Below are 12122 nucleotides of genomic sequence, written 5' to 3' on the forward strand. Positions count from 1 at the left end.
TCCGTGTTGAGCAGCAAAAGCTCAGATTTTCCAACTTCAGCGCCGGACGCCCAAAGCGCTTCAAATCGCACAGCGCTAGGCGCCCGAAATGCGCCTCCACATAGACTTTAAATGCAAAACAGATGCGCCTGATGCTGAAAACGCGTTTGGTGTGAACGCGCCCTAATTGTGATGCCATTCCTGAAAATTGCAGTAACAGCATTGAGATTGTAATAAACTCAAATTTCTCCAGAAACTTTTCTTTATTTTTTTTATTACACAATGTCTTCTACGTGAGCATTGAGGGCATTTGGTTTCCATCCAACCAGCCAAATATGTTACTGATATGCAAAGCAGGAATACCTGACACTGGAAATGCCCTATAAAATGTTTATTTCAAGCTGCTCTTTAAGGTCGAGATATATTATCTGTTTGAGTGCATGTGATGATTTTGCCATCAGGGCATTTTTCTAATGTTATGTGCTGCTAATTTGCATATTTTCAAAGTCAGTCTTTACCAGCTGTTTCTATATTTACTCATTGTTTACTTTGTCACACATGATGAACATATAGTGGGCCTCCTGCATCCGCAGGAGTTGGGAACCACAACTCTCCACGATTAGCTTAAATCTGTCCATTTTAATAATTCAAACATCAAATATATCATTATATGCGTTAATGTGTGCAGTGGAAATCATCTTAGCTCTACAGTCGAAGATAAATCCACAGTTTTCCTCATCTCTGCCAGCCAATAGTTTGGCAAGTAGCTTCTCCAGCTGCATTTTCTTTCAAATAATTTAGATTTTCTTTACAAAAAAAAAAATCCATGAATAGTTTTCAGTAAAGAATTTGGAGTTACAATCAAGAGAAAAAAGCAGGTGTCTGCTGTAATTCTTTTAAACTTGGTCATCTTTACCAGCATTTTTTATTTTTTTTAGTAGAGCAACATAAACATTAAACCACCCATAATATCAGTGGCACATAATTCAGTTGTCTCATCTATTTTAGTTTAGATTGTGGAGGATACAGATAAACCAGTCATGAAATCATTGTTGTTCTTTTATTGTTTCCTGCTTATGTTCTAACATCCAACACATTTTTTGTTTTGTTTTGTTTTCTGTGGGGGTTTCAGACTATTCAAGCTGCTGAATTGATCGACTCGGAGTTCCGGCCCGGCATGAGCAGCCGTCAGAAAAACAAAGCCAAAAGATTGGCTAAACTCGTGGCAAAACAAAAATCCAGAGACGTGGATCCTAACGAGAAGAGGTGGGATTAGCCGCACATTCATGCTTCTGTTGTGTTGATCCACAACACACCTCTGTGGGTTTATTTTATTTAAGATATTACCCAGCTGGTGTTAAGCATCTGTACTATTTTTGTTCAATATTAGCAATGACAGCGTAGAAGGCGAACCTGAGGAGAAACGGAGGAAAACGACCAACGTCGTAATCGACCAGCCGGCAACAGAACATAAGGTCTTAATTGACAACGTTCCAGACAACTCTGGTCTTTTAGAGGAGGTATGAAATGATAAATAAACACCTTTATGAATCCTAACTCTTTACTCTAAATGTGACGTTTAAATACTTTGTTTTCAGTCACACGAGTGGCCGTTGGAGAGCTTCTGTGAAGAGCTTTGTAACGACCTCTTCAACCCGTCATGGGAGGTAAAGTTTGAAAGTTTTAACATGCAGAAAGTTACAGTTTCTGAACTTCAGGATGCTGTCTGATAAAAATTGTCAAATGAAAGGAAAGTTTTATATTTAGTTTCCTTTACTCTAATTAAAGTAGAACCAGTTATCTGCAGCTTTTTGGAGGATATCAGTGAATAAACGGCAGCATGAAAACATCAGATGAGCAAAATCAACTTTCAGCTTCATGCAAAACTCGCATGTAAAACATGTTTTTTTTTGTTTTTCTTCAGAGTAGTTTAGTTGATGTCTGACTATTCTTTATATGCGACTACACTTATCATTTTTTACATTTATGCAAAAAGCCTTCACAAACATGCAGCATCTCATAGATTCCCAAAATAAATGCACAAAATTGCGCAGCTGTAACAACAAAACGTGGAACTGCAAGCAGTGTGAAAACTTTGAAAGGTATTTTAGTAGAACTAAGATGAAAAATGCATTTCTAACATTAAATGTGTTTTAAATGCGACTAAGAAGTTGTTTTATGTGGTTGTCAGGTTCGTCACGGTGCGGGCACAGGCCTCAGAGAAATCCTGAAGTCTCATGGTTCTGGTGGTGGGAAGCTGGTTGGAAGCACTGCAGAACAGGTGAGTTTTAATCAAACACGAAGCTTTTATTTTCTCCCTCCCAAACAGAAGATAGTTACATTATTAGTGATGTTTGTTTTGGATCAGATGTCGCGACAGCACCAGGAGTGGATCGAGGATCTGGTCATCCGGCTCCTCTGTGTGTTTGCTTTGGACCGCTTTGGGGACTTCGTATCTGACGAGGTAATAGTTTCAAGTGTCATACATGCTCTGCAAAAACAATAAATAAACTAGAGTAATCTAGTTTATAGTGCAAATTAGTTGTGTTGCTATGATAATTGCATGATCAGCTAAAACGAGCTCAAGAATTTCCATTTGCACCATTTATCGTTTTTCTCTTTTCTCTCTTTCTACCGAAAACCGGATGATAGTCTTCAGTCTGATGCATTAAATTTAACCGATGCCTTTTTTGAAGGACAGTTTTGTGCACAGAGACTTCATAATTTGTTTGAAATATTTAAAGTGTCTTTCTGTTCCAGTGTTGAATGTTCATTAGAATTTAAAGCTTATGGATTTATGAAAATGTGTTTTTGCATTTTCATTTTGCCGTTACCATTTCAGTTCTTAAAATTGGTCTCAAAACAACAATATTGTCAGTTATTGTAATAACTTCTGGGACAATTTATTGTTCTGCAAAATTTGTTATTATGACAGGCAGAGTGCAAATTTCAAAGTCCACTTGAAACGGTAACTTTTCAGCAAAATATAGGATTTTTTTTTTTTTTTTAAGTTAATTCCTTAATATTGGCAAAAAATACTTGTTCCTTTAGTAGATTTTTCTACTTATAACATGGGGAAAATGTCTTGTTATAAGTTAAATAATCCATCAGTAAAACTGGAACTTTTATGTCTTGTTAAAAGGTTAGTTTTGCCTTGTATTAATTTATTTTCTCTAGAAACTAGACGAACTTATCTTGGTAAGATGTTGTGTTTTTGCCGTGTTCACCTGCTGACGTGCAGCGCATCGTGTTGGCTTGTTTTGGTGTGTCTGGGCAGGTGGTGGCTCCCGTCAGAGAGACGTGCGCCCAGACGCTCGGTGTCTCTCTTCTTCACATGAGTGAAAACAGCGTTGCCATGACGGTGGACGTCCTGCTGAAGCTGCTGAAGGAGGACCAGTGGGAGGTCCGGCATGGAGGCCTGCTGGGGATCAAATATGCCTTGGCTGTCCGACAGGTATCAAAGCTTTTTTTATTTTCTGTAATTCCTTTGCATGTTCATAACACATGAATCTACTAGCAGACCTTCTGTTTTTACACCTTTTTATATTCTGTTCTGTTTTCTCCTCGTGTTTCCAGGACCTGATCTCCGTCCTGCTTCCCCTGGTGCTGCCTGCGATAACCGAAGGTCTGCAGGACCTGGATGATGATGTCAGGGCGGTGGCTGCTGCTGCTCTCATCCCAGTGGTGGAAGGGTTGGTCCAGCTCCTGCCCAACAAGGTAGTCCTCTTGTCTGCAGTTGTACAAGCAGAGAAAAACAACAAATCCCCTCATTCCTCTGCAGACTGCGTCCCCTTGTTGTTTGCTGTTCTACTGGGTGTAAATATTTATTGATTTATAAATTTAGGACTCTTGAGCATTGAGTAGTTATTCCCACCATATTCCTGGATGCAAACTATAGATGTGATGAAATCTCACGTCCTTCAATTTTACACCTTCAGTCTCTAACTTCAATAATTAACTCTGCATGCTTGTAAATTTGAGCAGACGTCCTTTTAGCTGTAAAGCCGTTAATTTAGAGCTGTTGGGTTATAATTGCGAATGCAGAATTGCACCATTTCTGTTAAACTGTGCACAATCTTTTCCAGTAGTGATGCCTGAAAGAGGTGAACAGCTCTTACACATCTGTGGTTTATTCTCTAAAATCAGGTCTTTAAGAGTTGCTGTTCAAAAGTGACAAAAGTTTGAGGTTTTACCACAACAGAACAATTTTAAGCAGCTGCACTAAAAATAGACCAAACCAAGATTAATATTTAGCCAGGAAGTCCAAAGATCTTTTTCACCAAAGAAGGGATGATGTTGCAAAAAGTTTGACAAGAATGTAAAAGTACATGAAGAAATAAATTGTCAAAGTGAAGCAGGTAAGAATAAGAGTGTTTGAAAGGAAAAACCTCTCGGCTTTAATGAATGCCTCGTTCACATTGCAGGATTTTAAGGTTGTTGATTTTCAAACCAAATCGTAGATCTAACAGGTTTGGCCGTACAGTTTGTGGTGATGAGCCACACGGACAGATTTCACTCGCCAACATTCAAACGTCAGACTGGAAATCTCACAAAACACGAGTTCAGAGTAAACAAACATGTCCGACGAGGAAGAAGCGCCGGCGATAGTTTGTGGTCCATTTTTAACTGAGGGGAAAACGAAACAAAAAGACGTCTCTGACGTCTGACGGACTTTCTGGTTTGCCTTGGCAGTCGTTTTGTCGTCTGATTTATATTCCCCTCCATGTTTTTGTTTCGCTTTCTTTCCACATGTTGTGATACCAAAACAATCCATCCATTTTTTTTACACCCTTGTCCCACAGTGGGGTCAGGAGGGTTGCTGGTGCCTCTCCAGCTAACTTTCCGGGCGAGAGGCGGGGTCACCTGGACAGGTCACCAGTCTGTCGCACCAAAACAATCCAACATGCTGAATAAATTCCTCCAGTTTGAGATCAGATCAGTCCTGATGTCTTTCCAGGCAAACTAGATCTTAACCAGACTTGGATAGTAACTAGTTACATTTACCTTAGCAGCAATTTAGAAAAAAAATGTACTAGAGTATTTTTCCTGCGCTGTATTTTTACTTAAGTAATTTTCTTATGAAGTATCGCTGCTCTGGATTAAAATTTCTAGATATACGTCGCTGAATGGATAAACTTGTTTTAAGCAAAACTTCTCCAGAGTTTTTTAGTATTTCACTGAAAGAAATTCATATCCAAAAATGTTTCTTTTGTCTTATTTTTCTATTTTATAGTGTCTATATGAATAATTTTCATTTTGATCTGTAAAATACCAAAATTTCCACATAGTTTTACATTTTGGTGTGTTTAATTTTTAAATCTCAAGTTATTGACGTTTTGATCAGTTACTTTACAATTTGGTCGCCTTTTTATCAAATACTAATTTTCTTGAATGGCTACTTATTACTTGAGTAAAAATGTGTTGAGGCTGTGCTACTTTTACTTCAGTACAATGTTTGGGTCCTTTACCCACCTCTACTCTTAACACTAGAGCTATCGTGATAATCAAAACACCCTTAAGATCGTCATTAGTGGAAAATCTGGTCAAAAATCTGCTTTATTATCTTGCTGTGTGAACAAGGCATAAGAAATGTCACCATAATAAATGCTAAAAAATGAAGTTCGCACATTTTTTTCTCATTTAAGGCATTTTCATCCCAAGTGAACTTTCAGCTTTCATCCAACCAAATCCCAAATATTTGTAGGACAATTTCTCAATAAGTCCTACTTTATGGTAGAAAGGCTAACAGTGATTACTAAAGCAAGTCAAAGCCAGGAAGTGACATCATCATCATCATCCTGGTTCAGAGCAGAGCGTCGTAAAGCTGAACTTCACCTGCAGCCATTTGTCCCAGCAGGGTCTGAGCTGAAGGCCTTGGTAGCATTAATCTTCGTGATGTTTTGATGCTGCTGTCATGCAGGTTCCTTTTATTGTAAACACACTATGGGACGCACTCCTGGACCTGGACGACCTCACCGCTTCCACCAACAGCATAATGACGCTGCTGTCTTTGCTGCTGACCTTTCCTCATGTCCGGCAGTGCAGGTCAGCTTCTCATATCGGCATCTCAAATGCAGCTGAATATTGGCTTGTGGTCAGTTCATCCCTTCCTGCTTGGTTCCTATTAAAACAGTCTCTCATTTTCTGTTTTTGCTGCAGCATGGAGCAGTCTCTGACTGTCCTGGTTCCTCGAGTGTGGCCGTTTTTAAGACACACCATATCATCCGTAAGAAAGGCGGCGCTGGAAACGCTTTTCACGCTGCTGTCTAAAGCCGACGAGGTAACTGCATCCACAAACTATCAGAGCTAGAACTGAAACGATTAATCATCATGGATCGATTAATCGTTAACATGAACATGCAGCCTAAAGAAAGTTATTTGCTTAAGTGAAAACATACAAGAGAGCAGTTATTAAGCTAAAACTATTTACAGATAAATTCATCTGTAAATATTTTCTACCCAGATCTACTGAATTATTTTTATTTTTGTTTAGCTGCAGGTTCATCCTTTTCTACAGATGATTAAGCAAACGTTGAATTCATGACATGTTGCTGCTTTTTAGGCAATAAAATTTTTATTTTATTTAAAGAAAATTGCTTGTTAATGTATAAAAACGGCTTTCATGGTTAAATGAAAAATCTGCAAACTGTCAATTTTTTTTATCAGATTAATCTACTATTCTAATTGATTAATCGGTAGAATCAGTTTTTAATGAAATAGCTAGTTCAGCCCTAATCAGAAAAAGGGATGCAAATGTAAAACAGCACACTGGAGTTAAAGTAGAATGACTCGATTAGTTATTGATAACATAATTTTTTTTCTTTTTCTGTCCCTTCAGGGTTGTGCGATTTGGATAAACCCCATTTTACAAGACATGTTGCGGCACATCTTCCAGTCCTGCATACTGGAGAGCAACGACGAAATACTGGAGCTCATTCAGAAGGTTAGCTGCAATAGCAGAAGACGTGCTCTTCTTTTTAGAAAAGAAATATATTTGTTAACATGTGCAGTGATGATTTTTTAGTATCCCTGATGTCTCTTCTAATCCATACTGATTCAAATTGAAGCTGGTAAAATTGAATTGAGCTCTTAATTTGCCTGTAAAGCTCACAACATCTCTGAATCATCTGGTAGATTCAAACCATTGCTGAACGACGACATCCTATTGATTTCAGTAAATAAAACCCAGATAATCTCATTATTTCATCTGCTGTTGTTCAAAGTAACCAGGAGAAACAGCCGTCGTGCTGTTATTGTCGTAATTGTTGTTTGTTCAGTAGAAACTGAACACAGAATGTTCAGCAAAGACATCTGAGCCTCCGTTTTGATCACTACATAATATTTTGGTGCTACTCACTCAATCGTACAAACAGACCAGCAACAGAAAACAACGGCTCGTCCCAAAGTGCGACTAGAACGATTTGCACAAGCTTCCAACTTGAGGCGTCCAACATGTTTTTGATGTTGTGAACGCAGCATTAAATATTGAAAGTACTGATGCCTGAATTTGAGAATCGATCTTGAGGCATAAAGGTTTGGTTCTGGAAGTACCGATATGTCACCTGTGTGCAGGTGTGGATGGAGCTGCTGTCTCAGGTCCCCCAGCAGTTCGTGGTGGCAGCCAGCTGTCCTTGGATGGGCGCCTGGCTCTGCCTGATGATGCAGGCTTCTCACATCCCCATAGACCTGAACATGCTGCTGGAGGTGAAGGCCCGCTCCAAGGTAACGCGCTTTTCTGTTTGCTTTTTATCTGCTTTTCATCCGTCTCCTACACAGAGCTGTGGGCGGACGTGATTCATTTCTTGTACTGGATATTTGGGAGAGACGCCGTTTCTAGCCATTTCTAAAAAATCAGATGATGGTGTTTATTTATTGGGACTAAAGTTAATATGTTTGACCTGAAGGTGCTGCAATAAACTTCAGTGGTTGCTAGGTGACAAACAAATTACTTGAATTCAATGGGAAATGTGGTCTGTGTCTTCAAACCGAAGGAGCTTCTGGTTTAAAATGATTGCAGACGGTCTGACAACATCAACTTGTAATGTGTGTGTGTGTGTGTGTGTGTGTGTGTGTGTGTGCGCGCGCGCAACAACAGAACTTCAATCTTACTATTACAGCTAATGTTAGTAATACTCTTGCCTACAAATTAATATATTGCATAACGGTACCGCCTCCTTTAAACGTTTATTTATTGCATTACTGCATAACGTTGTAAACATTCAGTGAACTTTGAAAACACAAATCTTTTTTTTAAATCATAAGTGTCTGCTTTTGAAAGTTCAGCCTCCACATTTGTGGCCTGATGTAGTTTTTTTTATCTATTCTGTAAGGTAAAGTTGTGTGTGTATATATATTCATACTTCAGGATAAGACTGGAGCAAAGGCTCGGCTAGGAAACAATCAGGTGAAGGAAACGGTCCAGCAGTACCTCGCCGGGGCTGAGACTGTAGCAGACGATCCGTTGACCAGGGATTACGTGGTGGTCCGTGCCAGACTCATGGCCGCCAGGTACGTTTTAAAAGCTTTATGTGGATCATCAGATTGACTTTTGACTATTTCTTCTGAGAGTTATTCATTTTGTTCTATTAGGTTGCTGGGAGCTCTGTGTAGGTGCATCTGTGACCCTCAGCTTAACGCCTCATCCCAGGAGATCCGGCCAGCCGAGTCTTTGGGCCAGCTGTTGCTCTTCCACCTCAACTCCAAGTCAGCCCTGCAACGGATAGCCGTGGCTCTGGTTCTCTGTGAGTGGGCTGCACTGCAGAAGGTAATGTCCAGCATTTCAGAGCAGCTGATACAGAACGCTGCTGCTGGCGTTCTGACTAAAACCAGGAACATAGCGTACATCATGCCAACTTTTAGGTTCTTCCTCTGGCTCCCAGTAGCTCAGAGAACAGACTTTGAAATACTGTTAGTTTATAAATCACTGATCGGGTTAAAGATCTGCTGCTGTGGCAACAACCTCAGCACTCAGCTTCTATGCACCACAAATCTGGAACACAACAAAAACACCAAATCTTACCAAGTATTTTTAGTCTTGTTTTTAGTTCAGATATCTCAGTAAACTTGAATTAAGATATTTGCACCAGAAACTAGACTAAAAATGCTCGGTAATATTTTGTGTTTTTACAGTGAGCAAACTTCCAGAAGACTGAAAACAGCCGAAACACAGAGTTCCTTTAAATCTAGACTAAAAACCCACCTGCTTTTGAACCATAATAAATAAAACATTAATCAACATTTTGATGTGTGACGACGACATTTGACAAAATGTAATCCTTCAATTGTTGACCGCATGTTCTTAAACTTTGTTTTTATGATGAAAAGCACTTTGTGCTATACAAATAAACTTGATTGATTGGAGCCAGTTAGATTTGACCTCAAACTGTGCCTGAATCTTCCCAGGATTGCCAGATAGTGTCGTCCATGGTGCAGCCGCGACTTCTGGCCGTCCTCACCGAGCAGCTGTACTACGACGAGATCGCCATTCCTTTCACACGCATGCAGAACGAATGCAAGCAGCTCATTTCGCTGCTCGCTGAAGTTCAGATAGACCTTCAGGATCGCCTCAACAGCAGCGTTTTCACCATAGACCAAGCCAACGAACTGGTAAACCTGCATTTAGCATCACCTTCATCCAGCAACCTGAGCGAGATTCCTTAACGTTCATCAGGAGTTGGAAAACAGTCAGTTAATCATTATAAAATTAAGCTTTTGCTGTTGTGTGTCTGAAATGTTCCAGATATTTAATTCTTCTCTTCACTGGTTATTTTCCACAAGCCCTGAAAAAAGAAGTAATAAAAGTTTGTCTGGTTTTGTTGTAAATTAGTTCAGATTTCTGCAGACTGGAGTTATTTTTGTGATTTACAAATTTGGGGAAAAAAAGATTATGCCTCATGTTCCTCAAGGCTCTATTTTTTATTTAACATCTTCCTCTTCAAATATGCTGCTGAGGGTGTTTAAAAATATCACTATGTGTGTAAAGATCAGAATTTTCATTTGCTCAATGCAGCTAACTCGGTGAGACAAGACAGAAAAATGCTTCATTTCTATCATCAGATGAAAATAAATCCGTTTTTAACCCGTCTCTTTAGCTGACAAGCTAAAAACAAAAGCCTTATTCCCAGTTGGTCTGTTTGAGGCTTGGAAATGTCAAATGATGTCACATGCTAGCTATGCTAAAGCTACAAGCTAACGCTGTGACACAGTTGTAGCCATTTCTGTTTAGCTTTCATGCTAATGATTCTTTTCCTTTTTGATGTTTGGTTTTATGCTTTATTGGGGTTTTTTAAACTAATTTTCCTGCAAAACTCTTAAATTTCCCATGTATGAAGGTGCTAACCAAATAAATTAGCCAAGCAGCTAAGTTAGCTTTGATAATCATATAACCCATGTACTCTGTGTTTTTGTGGGTAGAAAATGCTACATTTATCCAGTTTGTCTCTGTTAAAATAAAACTTCGTCTTTCTCGTTGCCTAGGTTACCACCATCTTCACAGAGACGACGGCAGGTCTGAACGTAAAGTCCAAGCAGTGGCTGGTGCTGGAGAGCAAACGACAGCAAGCCCAGTCTACGGTGGTGGAGACCAACACGGAGTGGCAGCAGCTGCATCTGCGCGTCCACATGTTCACCGCCTGCGCCGCCATCAACCTGGAGGTGCTTCCCGACAAGCTCAACCCTCTGGTGCGGCCGCTCATGGAGACGGTCAAGAAGGAGGAGAACACCCTGATCCAGAGTTACGCCGCTTCGTTCATAGCCAAGCTGCTGCGGCAGTGCGCCGTTCGCTCGCCGTGCCCCAACCCAAAGATCATCAAGAACCTCTGCGCTTCGGCGTGCATGGACCCCTCAGCCACGCCGTCGTCCGCTTGTCCCGTACCCACAGCGCAGGAACAGGCTAAAGGTTTGGAGAGATCATCAACTAGAAAGATCAGAACCTTTATAAAGAACATGTTTTTGTTAAAACTGTCACCATGTTACAACAGTTTAACCCTTTCAGTCATAGTTTCAAATCTCCAATTGGATATTTTTGCTTATTTTAATTATACGAAGTTCTTTAAACGTTCTGTGAATAAATATATTTGTAAATTTTTTCATAACAACTGGAGCTTTCAATATCCAGCAAGTTATTTTTGCAATTTACCGTCTATTAAAAGCGTGCCCCTCAGATTAATTTCACTCCCTGCTACAGCGAGAGTGAAATTACCGCAACAACCAGATATCGGCTGGAAAGTGCAACGTCTCCCCTTTCAGAAACCGTTTGAATTTTTCAGATAGCGCCAAGTGTGGCGGAGTTACGGTACTGCAAATTTGGCTGCGTTGTCACTGTCTGCCTGCAAGGGTTAATATGAACCAGATAATCTGGGAAAATATCGATCTCTTCCACATCCTCCCATCCTATTGCCGTCTGCTCCTGACCAAAATCAACCAGTCAGAGCCAGGAGGAGGAGCTTAGTGCTGTCAATTATCCTCATGCACACATGGTTACAGGAAAACTGCTTATCTGCTGTCATTAGTGGCTATGCTAACTAGTCTTACCATTCACAACAAGTTCTGCAGAGATCAGCACCACATGGAGGTGATTGACAGCGCTAAGACCCGCCTCCTGGATATAATTAGTTCTTTTTTTTTTTTTTTTTTTTATTTGAATATTAATACATTTGTTATATTCTTAATAGAGATAAAATTAACACACACAGTCCAAGTTTGCCTGGGTTCTAATGATGCGTAAATGAATAAGCATTTGATTCAAACATTTAGATCAGAAATAAATGACCAAACTGATAAGAAGACTAACAAAAAGAGGAAAAAAACACAAGAAAACCCCCAATTTCATTTCCACACACCAACAGTTTTCTTTAATCTTATTTTCCAGAGTCGCATATTTATATTTAATTTTCTTCATCTGAGTTTTGTATCTTTAACAAATGAATAAAACGAAAACAAAACCTGCAAATTTTTATTGCTTCCCCTTCTGTCGCCAACATTTGTCTAATCCCTAATGTGGCATTCAGACTATCTGCACAAAAGATTTTTTCTGGCACGCAAGCAACACATTGATTGGTTATTTCTAGTTGGCACTGGGAGATTATCAGAGATTAACTGTCTCATAAATATCTTTTTTTTTTTTAATAAAAGTGAGGTACTTC

The 12122-nt window shown here is 39.6% G+C and overlaps 1 protein-coding gene across 1 annotated transcript in view; it reads left to right on the forward strand.

Annotated features, from left to right (window-relative positions):
- Positions 1–12122, forward strand: part of btaf1 (BTAF1 RNA polymerase II, B-TFIID transcription factor-associated) — a 30097-nt gene that overhangs the window by 5998 nt on the left and 11977 nt on the right. Inside the window, exons 6-20 of the mRNA XM_081615991.1 lie at positions 1112–1245; positions 1370–1499; positions 1578–1646; positions 2171–2260; positions 2348–2443; positions 3257–3433; positions 3556–3696; positions 5900–6024; positions 6139–6259; positions 6818–6922; positions 7552–7701; positions 8345–8487; positions 8569–8743; positions 9382–9585; positions 10456–10876. Of these exons, the coding sequence (XP_081472117.1) occupies positions 1112–1245; positions 1370–1499; positions 1578–1646; positions 2171–2260; positions 2348–2443; positions 3257–3433; positions 3556–3696; positions 5900–6024; positions 6139–6259; positions 6818–6922; positions 7552–7701; positions 8345–8487; positions 8569–8743; positions 9382–9585; positions 10456–10876 (2281 nt within the window). The remainder of the gene's footprint in view (positions 1–1111; positions 1246–1369; positions 1500–1577; positions 1647–2170; positions 2261–2347; positions 2444–3256; positions 3434–3555; positions 3697–5899; positions 6025–6138; positions 6260–6817; positions 6923–7551; positions 7702–8344; positions 8488–8568; positions 8744–9381; positions 9586–10455; positions 10877–12122) is intronic.

This window comes from Poecilia reticulata, chromosome 15 (genome assembly GCF_904066995.2).
Source record: "Poecilia reticulata chromosome 15, P_reticulata-male-v2, whole genome shotgun sequence".
NCBI lineage: Eukaryota > Metazoa > Chordata > Actinopteri > Cyprinodontiformes > Poeciliidae > Poecilia > Poecilia reticulata.